At 41.3% G+C, this 26821-nt stretch overlaps 1 protein-coding gene across 2 annotated transcripts; it reads right to left on the bottom strand.

Moving 5' to 3' along the window:
* Nucleotides 1–221: 221 nt before the first annotated feature.
* LOC146204693 (pseudouridylate synthase TRUB2, mitochondrial) lies at nt 222–26557 on the bottom strand. Of its 2 annotated transcripts, none has more exons than XM_084589404.1 (7): nt 26212–26557; nt 25471–25587; nt 25302–25373; nt 20695–20838; nt 19211–19283; nt 5421–5557; nt 222–535 (listed from the first exon to the last, which is right to left on the bottom strand). In XM_084589404.1, exons 1-7 carry the CDS (start codon nt 26348–26350, stop codon nt 237–239), a joined length of 981 nt encoding a protein of 326 aa, XP_084445530.1. In that variant the 5' UTR covers nt 26351–26557; the 3' UTR covers nt 222–236. The 2 variants fall into 2 exon arrangements, with proteins under 2 accessions (XP_084445530.1, XP_084445529.1); XM_084589403.1 differs by having other exon boundaries at nt 25293–25373; nt 26212–26552.
* Nucleotides 26558–26821: the final 264 nt, after the last annotated feature.

The following is a 26821-nucleotide window of genomic DNA, read 5'->3' as shown; positions in this document are numbered from 1 at the left end:
ATATATAATTTCTTTGCATCAAAGTCACATTGCTTGAGACTTAAAGGTTCACTGTGTAAGTCATACAGGCTGCATATATTTGTCCCACAATATGTGAAAAGGTGATGATGAAATTAAATTTTTTTCACTAATTCTGCCTTACATCAATGTTTGACTGTAGGTGCACATAATTAAACCTTGCTCATGAAATGTTCACTGCCTGTAAAAAGGAGGCTGTTAGATGATAGCAGTAACTTTTATTTGTCAGCCTTGAAACTTGACTGACCATAACCTGCTTGATTAATATCATTGACATCCACAAGATATGGCGACTGAGGTTCAAGCAGTTCCTGTTTCACAAGTGGCCAGCAATCGTGAATGTTTCTCAGTATGTATTCCAAAGTCCAGTGCTTTCGCAGTAAGGCCAAGTCAGTATTGAACAGACCATAACGTATTAACCGTATGCCATTACAAATAGCACACGAATGAAGGCGTAGCCCAATTTCATGAACGAGCTGTAGAAGGTAGCTTTCAGTTTCATGGATGCAGCTTACTTCTGAAAGGCACAAGAAAAAAATACACCACTTGATTGTCACAGAAACTAAAGCATTTGTTCTTGCTCAGCCATCGTGAACAGTATTGAAAACATTCATATTCACAGCATGCAAAGCTGACTGGTGAACTTCAACAAACACAGAAGGTTTGATGTACTAGTCCTAATCTATCAAGAAAAGAAACAGAGGTAGTATTCAAAAATGCTAAGAAACATGAAAAGCAGATATAAAAAAAGGAACTGGGAACAGATGTGTTATAGGTATTCCATCACTTCTTACCTAACCATAGTAAGTTTTGAGCCAGCTTCATTAACACCAAATATATGGTCAGGAAAAATTTTTTTCAATTCCCCTCTTCATCCCCCCCTCCCCCCCCCCCCCCCCCAAAAAAAAAAAAGCAACAAAGAAAACAGGTTGGGACAGCACCCCACCTACAATACATCACACACTGTCAACCTGGTTTGTTCATTTCCCCACTTATATAGATATGATCACTGTGATGATAATCTGTAAAATAAAATTTCTGTGCAATGCATCTGGCTTTTTTTATGGCTGTGTTCTGTACACGTTTCCTTTTTTACCTGCATTTACATGTAAACTTTTCAAAATATTCTATTCACAACCAAGTATTTCATACTAATTGCTAGCACACCACACGATAACTGCTCTGAAACAACAAAGCTGAGTCGCACGCCAGCAAGTGAGCGCCTGTCACCCACTTGCTCCTTTCTGCATGCATGCTCTCTTGGTCTGCCCAGCCATCAGTTTCCTTGGAAATGGACTCCATCCCCGCCTAGCTTCACATACTAGAGCATATGTGGTGCATGTTAGTCGGAACTAAGTGAAGTACTAAGCAGTGCAGGGTGACAGCAAAGGGCCTGATCTGTAGCAAGCAAATCAAAGGTGTTTGTTCGTGGTATGGTGTGCAGTGTGATCTAAGGACTCCACCAACTGCTGGCTGATGATACTTTCTTTTTTTTTTTTTTTTTAAATTTTACTGACCAAATTTCCATATACACGAATCCCATCACAGAAACCTTTCATGATAAGCACAGCTCCCAGGTGGAAAACTTGGCCAGTTAAGTTGGTTTATGGCACAATTCCCAGTTGGTTCCAGCTGGGACCAGTCTGGTCCCAACTGGCTCTATAAACCAATAAGTACTATAGTACTTATTGGTTATTATATTTACCAGTGCTTCATGGTTTACTGTGTGGCATGAAACACTTTCAACTGCACCAATATTTGCAGACATGGAAGCTGTTTTCACAAAAATTTACTGTGTTCGTGCTCTCAAGTTGCTCCAAATTGCCAACATCACTGCTTCAAAATGATATGTACGCTCTGAATCTGCCCCAAAATGCAGAATTTCTGCCCCTCCCATGCTGCTTCACACTGCATATTTTCCTGCTCCAAGAACTGGTTGAATAACAGTTCTGTCTGTTCCACCCTAGTCAGCACCAAACCTTCCACATTCAACCACATTTTTGTGAGCACAGCCGTCTTACAATGAATATTCCAAAGGTCTGGCTCAATAGATAAACCACCTAAAGGCTGTGTGAGCAAGCTACCACGTTTTGCTGCATCCCTAAATGAAACTTTCAACAAGAGGTGAAAATTGCACACCTGTGAGAGCATCTGTTATCTAATTCCACCCTCTTATCTTAAATGCATACATGCACACACAATTAATGCACATGGTGTCTCAGCTGAGAAGCACCAAAAAGCAGCAAAGTGAAGGTTGTTGCCAGATGTAGTTTGTAGCAGCCGCCATTATCTTTCTTTTCCTTTTGTTCACCTATTTAATCAACCCACAGAACTTATAGACAGACACTGCTTTTAACACTTGGACAATAAAGGAAAGTTGTTGAGCATCATGAGAACGTATGAATGAAGCATTTCCAACTGTTTCCAACGGGTTATGTCTCGCGCACCCCTTTATCTCGGCAAAAAAGAAAGCCCAACAAAATTTAAAAGGTAGTTGTGGTGCACACCATGACTGTATAAAGCGAGGCCTGCTTTGGATTTTATGTGCTGCTAAGGACACACCCTTGTGTTGATATTGACTTGCACTGACACTATTAGATGACTTTCAGTGCTGAGAAAAAGAACACCCCTTACTTATGTAACATTTAGGTTCAAGGGCTTGTCGCGGACCAAGTATTAATGTGAGAACCTATCCTGTCATCATCATCAGCCTGACTATACCCACTGCAGGGTGAAGGCCTCTCCCATATCTCTCCAATTAACCCGGTTCTGTGCTAGCTGCATCCACTTGACCCCTGCGAACTTCTTAACCTCATCCGCCCACCTAATTTTCTGCCGCACCTGGTACGCTTTCCTTCCCTTGGAATCTAGTTTGTTACCCTAAGCGACCATCGATTATCCTCTCTTCGCACTACATGTCCTGCCCATGCCCATTTCTTCTTCTTAATTTCCACTAGAATGTCGGTAATTTGAGTTATTTCTCTGACCCACTCTGCACGCTTCCTATCTCTTAATTTTACCCCTACCATTTTTCATTCCATAGCCCTCTGGGTTTTCCTCAACTTAAGTAGAACCCTCTTGGTTAGCCTTCATGTTTCAGCCCCATAGGTGAGTACAGGTAAGATGCAACTGTTGTATGCTTTCCTCTTGAGTGATACTGGTAAGCTGCTAGTCATAATCTGCAAGTGCTTGCCAAATGCGCTCCATCCCAATCTTATTCTTCTTGTTATTTCCTTTTCGTGGTCCGGATCTGCGGTTACTACCTGTCCTAAGTAGACATATTCGCCTACTACTTCCAGTACTTCGCTACCTAATGTAAACTGCTGTTCCTTCCCGAGGCTGTTGAACATTACCTTAGTCTTCTGCATATTGGTTTTCAAGCCTACCTTTCTACTTTTCCTGTCTAGGTCATCAATCATTATTTGCAGTTCATCCCCCGAGTTGCTTAGCAAGGCAATGTCATCAGCAAATCGCAGATTACTGAGGTATTCTCCATCTACCCTTATCTCTAACTGCTCCCATTCCAAGTCTCTGAATACTTCCTCTAAGCAAGCTGTGAATAGTACTGGGGAGATTGTATCTCCTTGCCTAACACCTTTCTTTATGGGAATTTTGTTACTTTCTTTATGCAGAACTATGGTTGCTGTGCAGCCACTATATATATCTTCCAGCACTTTCACGTACGACTCGTCTACCCCCTCATTTCGCAATGCCTGCATCACCGCCAAGGTTTCAACTGAGTCAAATGCTTTTTCGTAATCAATGAATGCTATCTATAAGGGCTGGTTATATTCCGAGCATTTTTCTATCACCTGGTTGATGGTATGGATATGACCGATAGTAGAGTACCGTTTCCGAAAACCTGCTTGATTCTTTGCTTGATTGCACTCTAAGGTTGTCCTGATTCTATTAGCGATTACCTTAGTAAATACCTTATACGTAACAGACAGTAAGCTGATTGGTCTGTAATTTTTAAGGTTATTAGAGTCTTCTTTCTTATGAATGAGAAGAATGTTTGCATTCTTCCATAGTTCTGGTACCATTGATGACACCAGGCACTGCGTATACAGGGTGGCCAGTTTTTCTAGCACGATATCCCCCCCGTCGTTCAACAAATCTGTAGTTATTTGATCCTCTCCAGCTGATTTCCCTTTTCATAGCTTCTAGTGCTTTCTTGACCTCGTCCCTCATCACTGGTGGAACGTCTGACTGTTTTTCCCTACCGCCAATCTCATTACGGTCCTGACTACTTTGGCTACTATAGAGATCTGTATAGAACTCCTCGGCTACTTTGACTATCTTGTCAATATTAGTGATGACATTGCCTGCCTTGTCCCTTATCGCATACATCTGGTTTTTGCCTATCCTATACAACACTGAAACTGCAAAGTGAGCCACTTTTTATCTAATCATAGCTGATAGCACCCCTGCATGCACAAGCCACATATGCTTTGTTCTCGAAAATGCTGAGAAAACTAAAATGTCTTCAATGGAATTTTACAGCAAGGAAAGGACAACTTAAAGGAACACTGCCAAGTTCTTTTCTCAGCAAAAAACCGATTCTATGGCTCTTTTCTGGCTACGTTGATGTCTACCCGGTATAAAAAAAAACAGGCACATTTATTGCCAACAAAATAGAATTTAAAGAAGTTTCCTGCCACTTCATTTAAGGTCGTGATGTCCACAACAAAAAACTCCTTAAGGTAGGTGGCAACGTTGCCTAACCTCAAGGAGCCATGCTTAAAAGCTGTGTCGATGCATCACACTTTCTTTGTATTTCATTTATTACGTTTTGTTAGGTTATAAAAGCTCTTTTCAGAAGATGTAGAGCTCTGTCACTGAAATGCAGTAATTTACTGATACAAGCCAATATAAATTTGTCTTTGGTGTCACTTCTATGCTTAGTACCGGATAAAAACCTTTTACCTTCAAGCTTTGAAATACAACTTCTTGTTAAGTATGGTGTCATGGTGAGTGTGAAACATGAAACCTATTTGCTTCATGCAATGTTTCATTGTTACTGCTACTGCTGAAGTTCCAATTTTGCTATCATAATTGTTCAAATGAAATCACTCACTAAAAAAATAACCTGGAGGTGAAGTTTTTTACAAGCTTAAACATGATTACTGAGTAGCACAGGCAATAGAAAGTACTCCAAGATTATTGTGAAAGTGCTTAAATATTGCAAAAGGCCTTTTGTAATAGTTGAATTAGTAAAAGATGTTTTCAAAGCTCTTAAGCATAGTTTCCAAAAGGAAACTTACGATTTCTCTTAACCACAATCCTGCTATTGCTTATGAAACCACTAATGCAAACCGAAAAGTATGATGGAAAAGTACATGCCAAATGCAAGCAGTCACCAAGCATAACATCTACTTAAAGTAACAGGCAAACCCTCTCACCTAGGGTGAAGTAAGGTAGGTTCAGTTCCACACAACGGATGTTGTACACAAGAGTAGGTGACTTTTCAGCGGGTCGCACCGTGCCTGTAGCTGCCATTTCATAGGCTGCCTGGCTGTTCAGAGGCACACCTGCATATCTGAAGGCAATAACCAGAGGAAACTGTTTATTCTGAATCAAACACAAACATCTCTAAAAGGCACATCTGGCAGGAGAGGCAGGCTACAAACTGACATAGCTATCCACTGAACTCAGCATTTTGATGGACCTGTCAGCAGCAGTAAAATGAAGCACAGCATTAAATCATGCATTTGAAGCACACTTCAGTCATTCAAGAAAAATGGGCCAAAAATAGGCAAGATTCAGAACATAAAGTGTAGACAGATTCAAGAAACCAATGTTCTGTAGACCAAGAATAATGCAATGCACTAACATTCCTGACCCCACACTTCAGAACCACATTGTGTGAGTTTAAAAGGTCACTTTCAGTCCTCTATATTCTGAGTGTTGTACATAAAGATCAAGATTTTGACAACCCATATTCCGGCAGTCTGAAAGAGCACACTATCAGCTCTGTCCTGCCTGGTGAAGCCAGAGAGTGAGGTGAAGATCCGGAGGTGGAGAAGTCCAGCTCTTCCACGTTAAAGGAACACGAGGAGGAAGGAGATGTGGAACGAGGGAATGTTACAATTGTTGGGCAAGAGGCAAGTCCAGTGCACATGCTTTGTGTCAAGGTAACCACCATAGACTTGATAATGAAAAATCCTACGTTGGCCAGTAACATACCGAGTTCTGGATAACAATGGTGAATGCATGTTCCTTCTTGTCATGTGTAGTCAGTGGTGGGAAGCAGAACAGTGCGGCAGATGAAGGTAACGAAGAGGAAACACTTCCTAAAGCTTCTGTGATGCAATTTACCAACTGACCCCACTTATATTTCATATGAGATATATTTAGCTTTAAGCTGGTGTCAAAGTTTTTATTAGAAAAAAAGGCTTCTTCAAAAGAATCTTTCACCATCTGCGACTCAGCCCCTTCCTCAGTTTTTGAGGAGGAGAAAGCTAAGTCCTCTATTCTGTCTCCCAAGAGCTTTGCAATTCCTGCCATGACAAAATCCATGGCAAGGACTGCACTTACGGCTCTAAGTTTTTAACATGCCTACTTGATCACCATTCCCAGTCACATTCCATTAATCATATGACCCCTTTAGTATAGACTATAACTATGGGCAATTTATCCAAGGACCAGACTTTTACAACATATTTATGCATCATTAATATGGAAACTTGCTATTTGGTCAATGAATGGACAGAGGGCAAATACATGAAGCCCTATTAGCATTCATGTTTGTCTGTTTTGTTAATATAGATAGTGAAGACCAAACTTCAAATACCCAGATAGTGTTTCATTATTTCATTTTTAGTGCAGGACATAAACAAAAGGCAGCATAAAAGAGCAAATTCATTACAGGCAGCTTTTTATTTTTCCTGAGAAAGGTGTGCATGCTTTAGATTCGCATCATGGCTTTCCATGCACATTTACATTTGCCATATTGCATGAATGGTTGGAAAAGAAGCTCTCTCTGCAGTTCTGCTATGTTGAAAGCCCCATACAGCAGCTATCAGCTGACTATATACAAACTAGTGGTTTGTGGGATGTGAACAGTTGTAGTTTACTTAGTTGTAGATTAGCATGGTAGATCAGCATGCCCAGCTCGTGGAGTGCTATGCAGTCCAAGCCGCACTGCACATTTTTTTATTCAGGTAATGGTGACCACAACAATATATGCCGAGACCTCAAAGGTTTTATTTATTGAGCTTTTCTAGGCTCATGGAGCGAACATCTGAGCGTGGCAGCTGTGAGCGTGATCTGTGCATCGCATCTGTGCGCTGATGTGCCACTCGCAAATAGCAAACGTAGAGGAGGGAGATTAAGAATGAAAACGACTGATGGTTATAGGTAATGAATTAAAGTTATAAATAGAAATAAATAGAGTTAATGATTAATGCTAATGACTAATAATGATGATTAATAATTGAAAATGACTTTTAATAAGGGAGTAATTACGCATTGTAATCCACACGAGCGCAGCCATACGGCTACAAAAGAAAGCTATACAGCTTTTTTAGAAACATCTTGTTAAAGAAAAATTCGTGCTGATCGAATTTTTCTTTAACAAGATGTTTCTGAAAAAACTTTATAGCTTTCCTTTGTAGCCGTATGGCTGCGCTCGGGTGGATGACAATGAGTAATTACTCCCTTATTAGAATTCTACTCCACTTTGGGGGTTTTCCTTAAATATTTGACCGAAATGACTTGTAATAGCCAATATGTCAAGCTACGACTTGTAATGATTGCAACTGATTGAAATAGAGTAAAAATGCTTAGCGATGAGTGGTAATGACTGCAGTGACTAGGCATGGCTCATTATGACTGCTAATTACTACGAAACGACCAATATTTCAAACGATGACTTGTAATGAGCAAAACTGATTGGAAGTGAGTGGAAACACTTAGCTATGAGTGGTAATGACTACAATGACTAGGCATGCCTCATCATGACTACAAAACGATCAATGTCAAACGACAACTTGAAATGACTAACTGATTGGAGATGAGCAAAAATGCTTAGCTGTGAGTGGTAATGACTACAATGACTAGGCATGACTCATCATGAATACAAAACTAGGCTTTCGTTTTCCTCTTTTTTTTTCTATTGCACACTGCCAGTTGTAGCAACAAACATTATTAAATAATAAATTGAGTGCTTAGTCAGATGTCCCATAGGAGGCAGGTGACATGCTTTATGAACCATTTTGATTGAGAATCAGCACCCCCCCCCCCCCCCCTCCTATGTTAACGCAACTATATATTGTTGTGTTTAGCATGACTTGCATTGCTCTGTTGGCAATGTCACCCAGGTTTGTGCTAAATACCGAATGAAAATGTCATTCAGCACAGCATCAGGCAAGCGGGCACAGTTCTGGGCAGCTAAACATCGAAGTCTGACAGTTGACTTGCTTTTCTTCATGATGAGAGGTCATACCACTCGATGAATGTTGCAAGTTATATCAAGCGTGACAGTGCATACCTCACAACAGCCAGCTATCTCCTGATCTTCAACAGGCGCTGCATGGATCACAGGCGCCTCAAATTGTTCTCTAAGTACATATTTGGCCTCCTTGCATCCTACTGGGTGCGAGGATGCACCATGGCGCCACCTCTCAGCAGTACCCACTTGATTCTCAAAGTAGGGTCACGTGCTGTTGCTTTGTGATGCATTTCAAGTTTTATTTTTGTGTTCATGGCTTTGTTGCCCTGTTTACACTCTATCTGAGGCACTACACTGACTTCTGCAGCAAAGGACATTGAGTGAGTGAAATGTCTCAATAACGTCTGATGTAATTTTACCTGCCACTAGAGCAGTACAGCAATTGACATTCTTCAGCCATCATCCGATACAATTTTTTGCCACTCTTATAGACAACTGGTCAGAGAAATAACTCAAGTTACCGACATTCTAGTGGAAATTAAGAAGAAGAAATGGACATGGGCAGGACATGTAGTGCGAAGAGAGGATAACCGATGGTCACTGAGGGTAACAAACTGGATTCCAAGGGAAGGAAAGCGTAGCAGGGGGCGGCAGAAAGTTAGGTGGGCGGATGAGATTAAGAAGTTCGCAGGGGTCAAGTGGATGCAGCTAGCACAGAACCGGGTTAAGTGGAGAAATATGGGAGAGGCCTTCGCCCTGCAGTGGGTATAATCAGGCTGATGATGATGATGATGATGATAGACAACTGTTACCAGTATATTACATGGCCAGTCAGAGGTAAGCAATCATTCAATCCCACTAAAAAATTAATTTTGACATGAAAGTGCAGAGAGGTGGAGAATGCCAATATATACTGATGCAGATTAATACTGATGAAAGCCAGTAAGTTTAAATTAGTGCCAGTAGATGCAGTGACATTTGACTCATCTCTTGAGCTACTTATGCAGGATGGTCTTTTTAAAAAAAACCGCTTACAAACTTGCACTTCAAGAACTAGCAAATACATGTTTGCGTGGTCTATGCAAGGCAGACATCATGTACGCAAGAGCTTCATAATTAGGCAATAAACCAAAATTAAGTAATCAAATTTATTTTATTTTAAGAGGTAATATTATATTGCACAAGTGAAGACCATCAACATCGAAGATGAACCTCGTTTTTCAATTTTCTTAACTGGCAGTGTGGTTCAAAAATGTTCATTTCAAAGTTTGTTGGGTTAGCTTACTGGCATAGCAAGTTCAGTTAGTCAGATATAATGAGTTTTATGGTGCAAAAGCAACTATGGCTATTATGCGACAAACACAAGGTTAAAAAATTATGGTATGGGTAGAAAGGTTTGATACTCTGTAGAAGTTTCTGTAGAATGCTAACTTCTTTGAGCAACTTAAAGATTTGTGAAGAATAAAAAGGTGCTTGTTCACCTAAAAGCAGCATGGGGTTTAATGGGATGTGTTTGTTGTAAAATAATGTAGAATACTTTTTTCTTAGTTCTTGAAATACTGCACACGAAATTAAGACATTTTTTACAGTACCTTTCGCAGACGGGTTTGTCTTGTTTTGGCAGCAAGAAATTGTGAGTGAGGTGGGTGTCTCCAATGTGTAAGCAACATAAAATTACTTTTTTAAGGCATTCCCAGGGTGTCTACAGGATTTATATATTCTTTTAAAAAGAGCTTAACAGAATGTAATTTATTGTTTACTTGTTCGTTCCATGTAGCTTGACATTTACCTCTCAAATTATTGTATACTAGCTTTAATCCCTGTGTGACATTCTCGAGTGTCTAGTTTGACCAAATCGGACTTGTGCAGCACATGCATCTGCATTCTCATTGCCTTCAATTTCAACATGGCTAGGGAGCCAGCAGAACTTTATGTTGTGTTTTCGAGCTGCGATCTTAACCATGTTACGCATGATGTTTCCTAATAAAGGTTCTTTCGTTGCAAAAGCAACACTCCGAAAGTCAAAGCGAGACTTCAGGTGGTCGCAGCTACACCGCGAAGAGGCATAGCTACGGCCTCCTCATAAAAAATTCAGCCTGCCATGACATTCGAATTCACATTACCCCTATGTCATGAGCAGGAGCTGCCAACTCGGGTCGCTCCTTTCATACGGGAAGATGATACCATAATCAGCTTGCCAGAACCGTTTGCATTCTCGTTACTCCTACAACATGCAGGCACGTCCATACGGCTTGGTTGAAGCATTAATTTATATGTGGGCTGGTAGCTACGCTCTCGCGTCATACTCTTAAAGGGTGGGCTTAAGTGTCCCCAATAATGTAGCACCTTACACTGATAGAGCGTGATAGGGGAATAATGTAGCAGGAAAAAGAAGCTTCTGCTGTTGCTTTCGCAATTCAATTAGGGTTAAACTGAGGTAAACCACAACTAATTTTTTTGGTTGTAATGCTGTGAGCATGCTGAACAAATCAGCATAGATGACACCATTTTTGATTTTCACTTTGACTATATCTGCTCTACAGCAACACATAAGCGTAACACTCGGCAGTGAAAACTGAGGTGCACTCCGGCAGTCATATAATTTTTTTTGTAGCGAAAGCTTAATGGCCACGATGCAGCGATTTTGCCGTGTCACCAATTTTCACCATGTTTGCACCACTTTCACTCAAACCTTCCTACCGTCCCTTGTGGTGCGGCTCAGGTGTCCACAGAACAAGCAAGTGTGACAGATAGTGCGCCTTTGCTTTTTTATAAGCCAATGTACAATATACAAGAAAAAATATTAAGGTGTAGGTGTCCACAATCCCGTGGCGTCCACTCAAAAGTATAAGACTCCTTCCTATCCCCATAACCTAATTTACGAGCCGGCAGCGTCATGGAGGTTTTCACCTTGAACAACCTTGAAGGTCAAAGACAGATACTGTGCATTTCTTTTCTTATAAACCAATGTATAATATACAAGAAAAAAATATGAATCTTGACCTGGTTAGGAGTAGGTGTACACAATTCCGTGGAGTCCACTCAAAATTATACGGCTCCTTCCTTTCCCCAAAACCTAATTTAAATAAAAATTATGAAAAAACCACGGATTGAAAAGCAGATGTTAAATGCTATCGCTGCAACACTCAGCTTTTGCTCTATCACAAGGTTCAAACCATGCTTGAAGCCCCAAAATTTTTACTTATGCCTTGAACTGCTGCACTGCCAACATGCACTTCTGTTTTTGAGCCGTCTGTATAATATTCAGTGTAGGCATCATATTTTTCATGGAGTGCAAAGAATTTTTCTAGTATGTGCTCCTGTGGTATTTTCCTTTTCTGTAGATGGTATCAGTGAGAAGTCACATACTGCAGGGAGGTTGTACCATGGAGGTAGAGGGTCTTTTCTTGGTGGAATGTTAGGTAAAGCATAAAGTAAGTTTAACTCTTTGCATTTATCTTCAAAGCGCAATATCAATGACCTGATAGAATGTGGTTTGTAGCAGAATAAAGTTTTAGATGGGCATTTGGTGATAATGAGGTAGCAGAGATGTTTCGTGAAAGAATGGATTTTTAGGATGTACGCGCACGTTGTGCAGTTCTCCGATCTTCTAGTGGAGGCTCATTTGAGTCTACATAAAGACTGGCTACAGATGTTTCATATGCTCCAGATTATAGGTGCAGACCGAGAATGTGAACAGGATTGAGTCATTTCAAATAGCATGGTCTTGCTGAGCTAACTTACTATGAACAACAAATCGACAGATGTGCATAGAAGATGCTCGATCAGACCCTCAAAGTTTTCATGAGAGCACTTTTAGAGCATAAGGGCTTGGGCAGCATTCTTCTTTTTGAGGTTGTTTATAGAGCTTTTTGTCAAATGTAATGCCTAAAAATTTGTGTTGTTGTTTCACTGGCAGTGTGATGTGACTCAGGTGTAGCGTGGAATCAATCCGTAAGCCTCGTCTTAGTGAGAGCACGACAGCTACTGTCTTTTGCGGGGAGAACTTAAATCCATTCCTGTCTGCCCACGCAGCAGCTGGAGGAAGTGCATGCTATCTGTAGGCCATCTACATAACTGGAATACATCATGGACTTGGGGATTACTTTAGCTAAAGAATTTACTTTTACTATGAAAATAGATGTGCTCAGAATGCACCCCTGGGGCACGCCATTCTCTTGAATAAAAGTGTTGGAGAAGGTTGCACCTAGGCGAACTCTATATGTGCAGTCAGCCAGGAAATCGCTCAAGTAGTTCAGCATCCTCCCGCAGATACCTAGGTCTGTGAGGTCGTGGAGGATGCCGAACCTCAACGTGGTATCGTAGGCCCTCTCCAGGTTGAAGAAGACCCCGATACAATGCTACCTGTGGATAAACGCTTCCCGAAATGCATTCTTGAGATGGACAAGGTGATCAGTTGGTGAGCATGCTATCTTAAAGGGCAACTTAGATGACTTTTTCAACATTTTGAGTTTCTGATTGCATTAAATTCTTCTGTGTGTCCAGACTCCAACACAAAAAACGAAACGGTGACGTCACATACAGTATTAAAAACACTCGCACACGCGTTGGTGGTGGAAATAAAGTATGAAAATCATCACGCAGAACATAAAATGCCTTAGATAAACTAATACAGACCTCAAAATTTCATGATGACACGGGGATTGGACAATAACACAGGGATAACGTTTGTGACGTCACAAATGCAGTGTTGCCCTCAGAAATTGCCTCTGATGAAGCTACGAAATCTGCACATTTTAAAATCATGTTGCGCACGAATGAATTATCACACGGCATCCAAATTTGGCAGAATGCATCAGGGTGGAAAGGAAAACCTACAGTAAAATTTTTACCACAATATTCGAATGTCAAAAAACCTCCGGAGTTGCCCTTTAAAGCCACATTGATGCCTATCCAGGAGCTGCCGAGTTCCTAGGACAAAGGTGAGCCCGATGTTCACAATGCGTTCGAACAATTCTGCGATACAACTGGTAAGGGCTATTGGTCTGTAACTGCTAAGTGTTGTAGGTTTTCTGGGTTTCAGAAATGGTAATACTATGGCTGTTTTCCGTGCCTGCGGTATTTTCTCAGTTATCCATATTTTATTAAATATGTGAAGAGTGCCTTTACAGCAGCCTGAGAGAGATGAGCAAGCATCGCATAGTGTACATAGTCTAGGCCTGGTGCCCTCTTTTAACCCAAGTTTAACACTCTGTTTGTGTATTGTGAAAAGCTGGTTGTAGTCCTCATGTGGGCCTGCTCCAGAGGGGAGTTTTTGTTTTTCTGCTATTGCTTTGTGCTTTGGAATGCGTACATGTAGTGAGACGAAATTAAGACTTCTGCAAAATCTCTAAATATATGTTCTTCTAATCATGTCTGTGCACCGGGTGCTGTTAAGAATGGAAATGTGAATGGGGTGTTATCTGCACTGAACTTTCGTACCTACTGCCACATTTTCTTTAAGGGCAGTGCACTGTTGATAGAAGATACATACTCTTGTCATGAGTTTTTTTCTGCATTAAAAACAGAAGTGATTAGAATGCCAAGTCAAGGCAGCTCATTTTGCCTGAGCTGGGGCAGTATAAATTGGTTTGCCAGTATTCGTTCAGCAGAAATTGTTTGATACAATAAAATCTTCAATTGTTTGGCCTTTGGAGTCCGTCCGCTCACTGCCCAAAAAGGAGAGTGGGCATTAAAATCGCCAACTACCGCATAGGGTTGAGGTAGCTGGTTAAAGAGGTGTTTCAAGTACTGCACTCTTAGTGGAAGGCATGGTGGATGTAAATTGAGCATACTGTTATTGTTTTGTAGATTACAACAATAACCACAACAGCTTCAAATTTGGTGCTGAGCTTTATTTCTCGAGCCAGGGTGCCATTTTGGGTGATAAATATGACACCACCCAAAAGTCTGTCTTTTCTCTGCTGCGGTGGGAGGTTCTATAATGTTTAAGAATGTTTCTGCTTTTAGGGCCAAGGTTTGTTTCTTGGATACATAAGGCTACTGGTGTCACTGATCCTAGTATGTCTTAAATGTCACTGTAGTTTATCAATAGTCCTTAGTTTACCAATAGTTCCATTGTAGTAGGATAGTAATGTTTGTGTGTTTGGTGTTTAGATGGAAGTTATTTATTTTCAAGATCCATTATTCGGGTCTTTCCTTTTTTTTTTTTTTGTTGAGAAAGTTGCACCGGCCCTAAGACACAGGTGTGCCGAGGCTGGTTGGTGTCCATCACCTCACTTGAGGCACTGGAGGCCCGCGGAGAGGGAGTGTGCGTACGAGTTGTAGGCCTCCCCCTACTCAGAGAAGCCTTGGGAGCTCTCAACTCGAAAGTCAAGGGGGAGGGGGCACTTGCAGGGTGCCAACAGGGCATCTGGCGCTACCTCTGCCTGGGGTATGGATGGCCCAGCCAGAGAACTACTCTTGGCTTGGGCAGAAGCTTGTCGCAATGTGTCCATATTTAGAGAGCATGAGAGTGTCTTTGCCAGGGAGAGTTTTTGGTATGCTTTTCTGTATGAAATATTTCCTTTTGTATTTAGCGCAATGACTTCTGTCAGTTTTAACATGTATGCAGTGTATGCAGGGTGGTCCCCTTTTTATTTCGCGCAGTGCGAGGTGGACACACAGTTTTCAGAAGAATATTCTTTGGAAGCCAATTTGGCACAGGTCTAGTGACCGCGACAAATTTGTGAACCCTGGTCAAATTTCTGGCAGTTGAAACAACGCCGGGGGTTAGGAATGTATGGATGGACACAGATCTCGTATTTCCACTTCAAGAAGTTGGCTAGAGGCAAATGTGAGGACTAAGTGCTAGCTCATATTTCCTTATATTTTCAGATTTTGAATGTCAGTGACATTCTGGCCTTTGAGGCCTTTCACTCTATTTCTCTTTCAGTAAGAAGAAGAAAGTCCCGTTCAGAGATTACATCACAAACTGTACTCAGTGATCGGTGGGCAGTGAGCAGTGTCTCCAATGTCATTTATGAGTTTAGAGTACTGTTCACTGTCATGGATAGCAGGTAACAGGCTCTACCACCAGGATCCCCTCTTTCCCACATGCGGCGATGCCATGCATGGCTAAGCGTGAGTGTTCGGGTGTCGCACAGCACACGCAAAAATCTGCTTTAACAGATGCCCTGGCCCCCTGTGGGTGTATAGCAAGTTCAGAAAAAGGCTTAAATTGCATTTCCTCTGCATCAAGCGTGGACTCATGATGTAATACCGCTCCTTATAATAAAAAATAAAACCCATTTCATAAAGCATTATTGGCCCTAAAATCCAAAAATAAAAAATTGATTAGTCAATCTGATTAAATTAATTGTCTGGCTGTCAAGCTCTATCAAATACATGATGTCTACATTGCTGTAAAACCCAAACCCACCTATACAGGCCATACAGACATACATATCTCTCTTTTTTTTTTTTTTTTTTTAAATACAAGTTTGTAAACAATAGAAAAAATTTACCACACAAGGCAGGCATGTATGGTGGTGGGGATGACATTGCATAATTTATAATGTCTAAGTTGTGTAGACTTACATGAAGGAAGCCAACAGTCAGCAAAACCCGGAAAGTATAGAGGAATTTTTCCATTTTTGCTTAATTTGCAGTGTTTATAGCAAATTAATAATGTAATCATTTCACAGCTGAAAAGTTTAAATTTACAGTAAAATCTCGTCTGTTAATTTGGAAATTTGGATAATTCAAACTAGGATGGCGTCTGATGCTTATTAATTCGGACATGGATGGGCTTGCTCTGCTTAAATCAGATAGGCGATCGTGTTGAGTTATGACCCACGTTGCCAGCAGCGATCACCAAAATAGACCTGCTGGAACCTCAACTGCATGGAACAATGATGCCTGCGCACTTTGTACGCACTATGGCAGGCAATGCGACGATCGGAAGTTCCGCGTTTCTGAAATATAGCTCAAGCATATAGTTCATATAGCTCCGATCGAGCGCACACGTTGAGCAGCTGCGCCATTTCGGACACTCTTTGGTGCATCACTGTTCTTTCATTTTATATGGAAATGACATCCCACTGTTCTGATGCCTGTGCATATATGCCTTGTGTGCGTTCATATGCTTCTGTTATGGCAAAACTGTGTGCTGGACACACGCAGCTGCGTGCTTCACCGCAATGTTTAACTGCATGGGCTATGCGGTGAAGCATCCTCAAAATGCAATAGGGCTGTTGCTTCATGAACAGGCACCACTGTTACTGAAGTCGCACTGCGAAAAAGGCAGCTAAGGCCTTTATGACTCTGCAGCACTTCTTCAATAATACTTACAGTCTGTGTAAAGCAAAGCACTTGATAAAACTGGTAAAACCTGTCGTTCTCACTTGGTTGTCATCTCAAATGCACAGAACTGCCACGCAAGTGTTCATCACATAAAACTACTGTGATACAAACAGTTTTCAGCCGTTTTTATCGGCCCATTCGATAATTGGAACTTCCGGTTAATTCACACAATTTTTTACGACCCCTTGAAGGCTGAATTACCATTAGTTTACTGTACTTACGAAACAGTTCAATGCCAAGAACATCAACAATTTCCTGAAGTGCTTACTTAGCATGAGAATGTGCACTAGGCTCATTGCTCATTCTTAGCTTAACTAATAGTGCTCCTCAAAGCTTACTTTTTGTCAGATAGAAATGTGATCTCACACCGATTTGGTCATGTACAGGCTGTTTCACAGAAGGAAATTTGGAGTGTGCGGTCCTGCAATGTGGAGAGCGCTGCAATCACACCCTGCTTGGAAGCTCGCGCAAGCGCAGTACGCGCATACTGCGCTGAAGGCTGAGGGGCGGAGTCTTGCCGCGTTGTCTGCTACGTCGCAGGTACACTCCGCTCGGTTGAAAAATGAGTGGATTACAAGGGCACTGCACGTCTCTCATTTTTTTTGGAACTGAGCTTATAATGAAAAAAAAAGTTTTGTCGAGCCAACCTCTGAGCCTTCAGGGAAAGCAATACTCTTCTATAAACTGCCCTTCACAGCATGCTTCATTTACTATTTCTTTTCCTATAAAGCAGCATCGATACTGTTCACTTCTAAAAACAAAGCGTCGTGAAGAGAAATTGGGCGTGCAGTGTTCTGGAGCATGGAAAGGAAACGAATCACTTCAGATAAAACCAATCCTGTACAGCCCTGTGGATCAGATACAACAAAGAAATATTATGGAATCATGTTAAAAAAATATGCTCTGGAAGTGCTGCCTCTTGACCACCGTTCACTGATCAAGACCGCACTCAGCGGCAGTGAGGAAATGCAGACATCATGCTACGGACTTAAGGTATAGTAACGGTCATGACAGCCTCGATGACGGTGGATATTTTGCATAAAGTAGAAGCATAAAGCGAATCGGTAAATGCCGTGGTTATTCGCAGCACCATCAAAATCAATGAGACTGATGAACGTAGTTTTGACTCTGCTCCTTAATATACATTATGAGATGTCACCTCCTTGCTTTGGTCTTAAGGAGGGAGGCATATCGAAAAATTCTTAGAAAAAAAGGAAAAGAAACATGCTGTTTGTTTCAGTTTCATTTGCTACACGGGCGCCTAGCTTTTCGACTTCATTGAAAAGTGGCCACCACAGCCGCGTCCTTAGGTTTAGCACTTAAGCGCTCTAACCACTGAGCCACCGAGGCGCGGAGAAGCATGCTGTCAGGGGCAGTATATAGAGGAGCAAAAAAAGCCATTCAAGGGTCTGAAGTTGCACTCACAAATTTTCTTTAGAGTACCGGCTCAGTTCCAACAAAAAACGATGAGATCCATGCGCTGCCCTTGTAATCCACCTGTTTTTCGACCAAGCGCAGTGCACCTGCGCTATAGCAAATGACACGACAAGACTCCCCCTCAGCCATCAGCACAGTCTGCACTCGCGCAAGCTTCCCAGAGGGGCGCAATTTCCGCACTCACTGCAACACAAGGCCATGCACTCTGAATTTCCCTCTAACTGTGAAACAGCCTGTACATATGTTATTAAGACAATAAGTAATAGATCACTGAAGCAAAAACATAAACAAACCTGTCGCTGTTACCGCAATGACAAATGATCAAAATGTGCAATGCAGGTACTCTCTAACAAGAAAAAATAAAAATAATAATGTGCCTTTTATCTTTTAACACAACAATTCTGCCAAGCACCCACTGCTACTGCAGTAAAGAGGAGTCATGTAACCCTACCTCTGGTATAAGATCGCCAGTAGTGTCATTTTCTCCAGTAAACCAGATTTTTCTTTTCTTCCTTTTTTTTTTTTTTTGCTTCCTATCCCAATTTAATATTGCTTTTTCAATGAAAGTTGCTGTCAATTTATGCTCTTCCCTTTTATAAAATGGAAGGCTATCACGATTGACACACAACAGAAACCCTTGTGCTACACTTCACTTCATGTAATGACAATGCACATCTGTGCATAGCTTCTTAGATAACTTGTCCAGCACAGGATGAGCACACCATGCCTTGTGCTACCAATGCAGCAGGTAAGTATCCAACAACCACGAAATTACCTACACTTCCAAGAACAAGCATCAACAGATGCCTTTCTATTTTTTCTATTTCTAAAGCAAACTTCTAATATGCAAACAAGCAAGATTACATATCACAAATGGTACAGCACACGATTCCTCTTATGCAAGCTCCTGATTTTACTAAGCTGATAAAGTGAATGCCGAGCAACAGGCTTCCTCTTGTACACAAATCTCTGAATATAAAGCTCTTTACATGAACATGTTGGATACGTGCACCCACGGTACCTGAAAAAAATTTTAGATTTGAATGAATGTTTACATACTTGAAGGCTTGAACTTGATATGCTGACTGAATGGAGCCCAACAGGTGCTCTAGTTTAGCAACTGTGATATGACCTGGTAAAAAGAACAGAATGTCAGATGTCGCAAATTTATCAAGTGAATAATGCCCTTTATTTACAGCTGCAACAAATGACCTTCATTTCAATACAGTTGTGTCACTAACTGTGGTGGTCACTTGCTCAACAGGATGCAAGTTTAATTCATTGACTTACACTATTTTTTGTTTAGAATGGCTTCAAGGTAGTATGTACAAGTCACCAGGCAGACTTACCTATGCGTGGTAAACAATTTATAAGTGAGTGGCTATGCTTTCAAAGCTTAGTTCAGGTAATGTGGGCATCAGAAAAAAAAGAAATGTCTGGAGTATAAAAAGCTGCTTTGTTGTTTTCATTCATTCCTACTCTTACAGCAACCTGTCCCACGAGCCGTAATGACATCGGATGAAGAAGTAGCTAAAATATAGTGGTTATTGTGTGCCTCACATAATCCAACTTTAAAGGAGTATAGGCAGCAAATTTTAGCTGCATGTTTTCTTCTGTGTAATGTTGTACTGTGTGATATGTGTAGTTTAATATCACAAAGCGACATGACCTATAAGGGGCACCGTAGCAGAGGAGTCCGAATAATTTCAACAACTTGGGGTTCTTTAATGTGCACAGACATCGCACAGCGCACGAATGCCTTGCTTTTCATCTCACTGAAACGTAGCCACTGCAGCCAGAATAGAACCCCTATTATACGATTTCAGCAGCCAAATGCTCTAACCACTGATAGCATCACAGGAGCAGGGTGTAATGACGTGAAAGATTTTGCCATCCATGAGCCCCCATAAAGTTCATCAATGACTGCATTTATTCTCTAACTTGTTTCAGTTATGGTTACAACAGATGAGCAATGACTGACATCAATGATCAGCATGGTTCACATTAGGCGTAAAGAAACTGCTATATAATTGCTGCTTGTTCGCTTGTTTTGGTTCAGACACTCGAGGCAGGCTGGCTTACAAGCAGGAATTACAGGGATTACACAGCGGTTTCTTTCATGCTTCATATGACCAATACTGCCCTGTGTTGAAGCACTCCAAGTACTCAGCACTCAGCTAAATTCCCCCACCAGCAAGTGGTGTGAGTAGAAGGTTTTGCCTAATTACTGTAGCATCATACCATTAAACTGAACCACAAGTTTATCATTAGCATGCAAAAGTGCTGGTAGAGGTGACATGCTCAACAAGAAATGTCATCTCCACAGGATGTAGTAACACCTCTACTTGGAAAATAAGGTCGCATATTTTCATACTGCACTTTCCAGAACAAGGTACAAGAATTTTAAGCCTAAGGTTTTTTTTTGACAACATATTCGACATCAAGGTGAGCAACTTAAAGGGCACCCAAGAAACAAACTGGCATGGTATGCTAATGAATTTATGGTGAATATTCAATACACCTTACAGGTTATCACAACTTACGGTATGTTGCTTTTTCAACAATTTTCGAAAGTGGTGTATGTGTGTCAGATGCTATTCCAAACTCTCCTCGTAGCTCGTAAGTTCGAAGTTGGTTGGAATTGCAAATTGTTTTCAGTTTGTGGTAGCCTCCATTCACCCGCATTACTGAAAAAGAAAGAGAAAAATATTTCTTTATCACGAAAAACAACCATAAATCTGGAAAGAAAAGTCAAAGCAGCTTTACAGTGCTTACATAAATGTAGCACAAAATTAAAAGTGTGCAAATATTTGATTTTCATATGAGAAATCTACCATACCTTGAGTCAAATAGCTGCTATCTGAAATCAGATATACTAGCTAAGACACATATACCAGATATTTCCCATCTGTGCTGTGGCTTTAAAGACTGAGCTTAGACAAGTGCACCTTTTCACCAGATCATGCTGGGTGTGAACCACAAATGGCATTTGTAGCCACATGAACATTCCAGCTAAGCCCCATCCACAGCTGCTGCACCCATAGAGTTCAGAAAAAATTCTGCTCTGTAAATATTGACACAACAGTTCAAGTAACAGACCTGCTTCCTAGCTTCCGTGTTCATATTTTAATCTATTTTTGATGCATGTTAATTCAATTCTTTTAGGAATTCTCTAGTAATTGACGTTGGCAATAATACAGTAAGCAAAACTTTATTAGCATAATTAGTGTCCAAAAAGCAATGTCCCCACTTTTTTTTTCCTCGAATAATGTTTATTCAAAATTTATGAAATTCCTAGATATTACAGGCGCTTATTTCATGGACTTAAATTTAATTTTTAATATGATCTTGGTTAATTTGAATGGCTCTACATCACCAGTGAACAAGGGTACGCATGCCTCATTTGTATTAGATTTTAATGCTATAGCATTAATGGTCCCATTTGGTGCAAAATGTGAGGCCGGTGTGACACGAAACTCCCGATCAGTCGAAAGAGGTCGTGTCATGACATCACATACAGAGACGCCGCGTAAAAGAAAAAAAATGTGTGGTGAAGTAGTAGTATCAAAACTTTTCAGTCATACGTCAGGCACACTACCCCTATGCTACCAAAGCATGTTTGTCTGACTGGCTTAAAAATACTATGCACGCCATGTTAAGGCAATAAGCATGTCGATGTCTGCAATAAGGTGCGCCAAAGGACCCTTCAGACACTGTAGAGATCTTTAACGCTATAGCATAAATACTTTTGGGGTGAATTCGGGTCCCTGAAATTTGTGTTTTTATTTTTTTTCTCCTTCTTATGAGGACCTGTTCTCAAGGCGTAAATGACTCTCTCATCATTGTCGAATCTGTACCAGCGAAGTGCAAAAATGAAAATCAGATGGTGACAAGTCAAAACCATAAGGATAGAACAGTATACAGAATAAACCAACCATATCTCCCAACCGCTTCTTTTCTTTTCAGGCTGGTGTGAGTGTGGGCATTGTGTCCCATGTTGGCACCGTGAAGGTAAAAAGAGGTGCAAAGTAGACACAAATACCATTGTTTGCTGGGAGTGCAAAGCCATACATTTTGGCCGAGAACAAAAGTAATATAAGCACAGCTGATATGTGGTTATAGCATTTCAGAATTTTATAAATTCTGAATGCACAATGTTAGGGGCAATACATTTTGGACACCCCTTGCAGAAACACAGTTTGAAAAAAAATTAACTAGGACCTAAACTCTCGTACAAATACAATTCAAAAATATGCACTAGGGTCTAAGCTGTTTAATTAGATACAGGGTCCTATTTTTCTACTTTTGCCTATGTCAGACACTAAAATACAAGCTGCTTGGTGATAATAGCAAACAATACAAAACCAGCATTAACAAGACACTCTACTGACTTTTATCAACTTTTTTTTTTTTTTTTTGTGCTAATACAAAGCTTTTAGCCCAGACAAATGAATACCCAGCTGAGGTGCTAAATGCATATCGGAAAAATTTTAAGAGTACTTTTTTTTCCATATGACAGGGGCTCACTTTCTCAAGGCGGATGGCGTCCGCAAACCATGACATTAGGGACATGAAATTTAATCAGTGCAATGTCTCTGTGCAAGTTTTGGACACGACTACTGTCGGATTGCGTAAATAGCGGGTAGTGTCAATAATAAGTGTGACATTAAGAGAGATGTATAGGCTTCATTAAACTTACAGTGAGAGCACTAAAGCAATTTTAAAAATATTAACAAAATACAGGTGACATCCACCACAGGTGCTAGCAGCAGCTTTTGCCAACAGCACCACTGCTAGCATACCAGTGGCACTGGTTGTGCAATTTCTTTTTCAAGAGTATTTTAAAGGATGGTCAAGCAAGACTAAACAATAAAAGCAGCTGTAAATAATTATGCTGCCTTAAGTAGATGTAAACAAACACAAAAATAGCTCTCTATATGATGCTGGGGTACAATTCTGAAATACAGTACGCAGTAACACCAACTGACAATATTCACTCCATGCAACTCCATGTTAACTGCCATGCTGGGCCGGATACACCAATCCTGAGCACATGCAACTTTTGTGAAAGCACGAATATAGCCATGTGCGATAGGCATCGAACGCACAGAATTAAGTGTTTTCCTGAGACCGCCAGAGTTCTCTCCAGACGTCGACCCGCCTGCCCATCACGTGCCAGCGGCGTTAAATGAGGCGTCTTATTATCCATTTCAAGATTCGTGCCATGCAGTCGCCTCTCCGAGTCTCTGTTGTGGAGTGCTCCTGGCCTCAATATATCTGCGTTAGAGGCATGGCATAACACCTATTGGCAAAGAGCATTCGCGATGCTAGAGTTGCCTCGTTATTGCCCAGCCCCGACAATGCAGTTGCAGCACTTTGCCGGCACCGTAAAAGGCGAGTCACATGGCCACATATTCGACCCCTTGCTTAGAGTTTCAGACAGCTTTTGGAGAAGCAAGCCAACCATGTACCCAAAGCTTGCTCTTCTTGCTAAGAATGCATTAGTCACTCCAGCCACAAATTAGAACAGTGAAAGAAATTTCAGCGCTGTCGGATTCATGATCAAGGAGTGCTGCAAGGACCTCAAGCCTTCATCAATACAAAACTAGTTTTTGCATATATACTTAGAATGATATTATTTTACGCATATGCTGTACCTCTACATGTTCTACTAATTTTCCCTCCTAAAATGATAACTCAGCATTTCAAGATCTTAATAAACTAATGTGAGAATTCAACATTCTCCTCGCCCGTATGTGGCAAACACTCCCTTTCTCTTTCACGGGGAGTTCTCATCTTTCCCCACCTCTTCCCCCAGAGCTGCTGTGGAGATGGCGAGGGTGAGAGAACTGGTGTAGCGCGCCGGGCCGCCCCTCCTTCCCCCTCCCCTCTCATCTCAGGAGACATCTGCATCTGGGGGAGACATTGGCATGATGCCGGAGTGCACGGATGCTGCTACGAGACCGAGAAAGAATATTGGGAGCTCCCAATAAACAGCTTGGCCTGCTGGCTGTGCCTCAGTGTGTCGTTCTTCACGGCCATGGATGTGGCCCGAGCTAGCAGCAAGGTATTTGGCTCTGAGAGCAGAGCCTGAGCCCCATTATAAACCCCCACATTAATTACCCTAAAATTATTTCTTTCCATATCGTTGCTTCAACTGCAATTATGGCAAGTCAGGACAAGCTGGACCAAACTTTAAATCTGAGCACAGGGCCGGGCCAAGCTAAGGTCCTTTCAGTGCCGAACCAGGCTCAGGTGCGTAGCATAGGGTACGGGCCAGGCTCAGAATTTTGGCCTGTGCAGACCTATACTTAGGTGGTCTCCATTTCAAAGCAAACAACCACGTTACACAAGGCTTTCACTGTTTCACCATTACCTTGCTGATGGCAGTCTGATTTGCACATTTACCTGTTACGAAATGCAGGCAGAACTTGAAGGTTATTGTAATTTTCGCACATTTCATGCACGCCACAAGCAAGCTCCATGTCTAGAAACAAATATGCACACAATCACCGAAATTAAATTTTAAAGGATTTTCAAAAGAAAGCCCTTTCTCAAGCAACGCAAAGAACTCTCTAGCACACTTTCTTTCACTTGCACTAGCCCTGTAAAATCTTCCGTGTAGAGGAGGTTATTTTTGCCAAAGTTTTCATCTGCAATTACCACTCTGCTTGGAGTGACCAAATATTGCACACACAGCTGTACTGAGATAATACGGCATACTATTGGAGGAACTGGTTATTCATAAACATGGTGGACTCATATAACAGGATTCCTTTCTATGACGTCAGTGTGTAAACAAGATCAGCACTGACATCACATAGGCCACCATGTTGGTGGGCCAGCACGGCAAAAGCTTGTTTGTTGATCTGATCGACTTATCACCTATGTGTAGGCCACCAACACAGGAACTCTGACATCACGAGCAAGTCATCTATATAGAGCCAGATGCTTGATGACAAACAATCAGGCTCAAGGAGAGTAATAACTATATGAAAAATTTTGAGACTTTCATTTATCACTAATTTTTCACAATCGGAAATATTTTATAACAAAGCAAAATTTCTTACATAACACTCACTGAATCCTACGATTCTCAGTCAGAAAGAAGCAAAAGGTGACCCCAAATACAGCTACTCACGCAACACACCAGATGTATATTTTCCAAGGTTTATACCGCAAGACATCTTAATGTCTTCAGGCTGGTATCTAGAGCCTACAACTGCGTAAATGGAAAAGAGAAGCAGAAATGAACACGTTGGCAACAGACAGGAGCAAGTAAAAAGAAAAACTACAGAATTTTGACTGGAAGCTTTTACCGAGAGGATGGTCTGCATAATTTGGAGACGTCTTTACAGTCAACTCTTTACCACTTGAAACAGGTCCTTCAATTGTGACCAAGTCTGCAGGAGGACGGACATCCAGCTCATTGAAATCTGGAACCCAATAAACAGCAGTAAAGGCTTGAGTTTTGGCAGGGTGAAGATCCTAACTTGCCTAACTGGTTTCAGGAACAAATTCCACAGTTGAGTTCAAGTTGGCATCAACTGTGAGCCAAATGAAAACCAAGTGGTATGAACTGAGAATTCGTTCTTTAAACCGGTTAGACCAGTTGGAATTTACAAAAGTCACAGCCCTAAGATAACATACGCGACTACAAAATGGTGGAGAGGCTGTTTACGGGCTGGATATCAAATAAGTAGCAAACATACACGCTGGAATTTGCAATGTTTGGCATAGATTTTGGTTGGTTGGTTTGTGGGGTTTAACGTCCCAAAGCGACTCAGGCTATGAGAGACGCCGTAGTGGAGGACTCCGGAAATTTCGAGTTTGGGCACATGTAAGCACTGAACGTAGCCGGATCCAAATGCGACATCTTATTCGCACTGTGCAGAATGTCGAAACTAGTAGACTTGTACCTGGAAGACCCTGTTTGGTCAGTTTGGTAATCTAGAAAAGCTGGAAGCAGGGCACTTTTGGAGCGGCAACACTTGCCACCGCTCTCTGCTGAACACAAATTCCAGCAAAAAATAAATACTAATAATAATATTAATACGTACCCCGACACAGATTCCCTATGATAGTACGCCGTACTGCTGCGCAAGAAGTATTGGCAGGCTTATACACGCAGAAAATGCCCCGCAAAAGGTCGAAAGCTTTCGGAGCGTTCGTTACTGTCTGTAGAGAGACACTGGCCATAACAGCTTTACCTGCAGGATTGCACTCGGTACATAAGCGGAAAGAAGAACCGGTGTAGTATAACTCTTGAGATGCAGATCGAGAGAGAAAAAAAAAACAATCAATATCCACAACAGGGTAAAAATACACGGCCCATACAGTGCTGCTCGTAAGCTATGTGCGCTGCCATATTGGCCATGGTGGCTATGGCTTGGTTTGCTCCCAAGCGCAAGGCGATGGGCAGCAACGAAACAAAAGTAACATACAATTCCAAAATAAAGTATACACAAAGCTTTCCAAGGTTTTAGGCAAGAATAAATCGAACTTCTTTGTAGGAACGCGCCTATGGAACGTACAGCGCACAGCACACCTTTATTTTTTTTTTTTTAATTTTTGCGCATTGAAATGATGGATCATCTAACAATCTAACGACTCATTTCAAACACTTTGTGGCATAGAGATACAGTCAAATAGAGCTTTGCGGATGCATTC

The sequence above is a fragment of the Amblyomma maculatum genome, chromosome 1 (genome assembly GCF_055883805.1).
Source record: "Amblyomma maculatum isolate TAMU_Amacu chromosome 1, ASM5588380v1, whole genome shotgun sequence".
NCBI lineage: Eukaryota > Metazoa > Arthropoda > Arachnida > Ixodida > Ixodidae > Amblyomma > Amblyomma maculatum.
The sequence above is the reverse complement of the archived record's forward strand: the minus strand, read 5'-3'. Positions and strand labels throughout refer to the sequence as shown.

Excerpts from the sequence above, each read along its gene's own strand:
- LOC146204693 (XM_084589403.1), bottom strand. The coding sequence starts at position 26,350 with ATGGCCAGTGTCTCTCTACAGACAGTAACGAACGCTCCGAAAGCTTTC. Across the intron at positions 5,558-19,210 it reads TATCAAGTTCAAGCCTTCAA|ATATGCAGGTGTGCCTCTGA; the intron begins GTATGTAAACAT and ends TATTGCCTTCAG. Across the intron at positions 536-5,420 it reads CCTACCTTACTTCACCCTAG|AAGTAAGCTGCATCCATGAA; the intron begins GTGAGAGGGTTT and ends TGTGCCTTTCAG.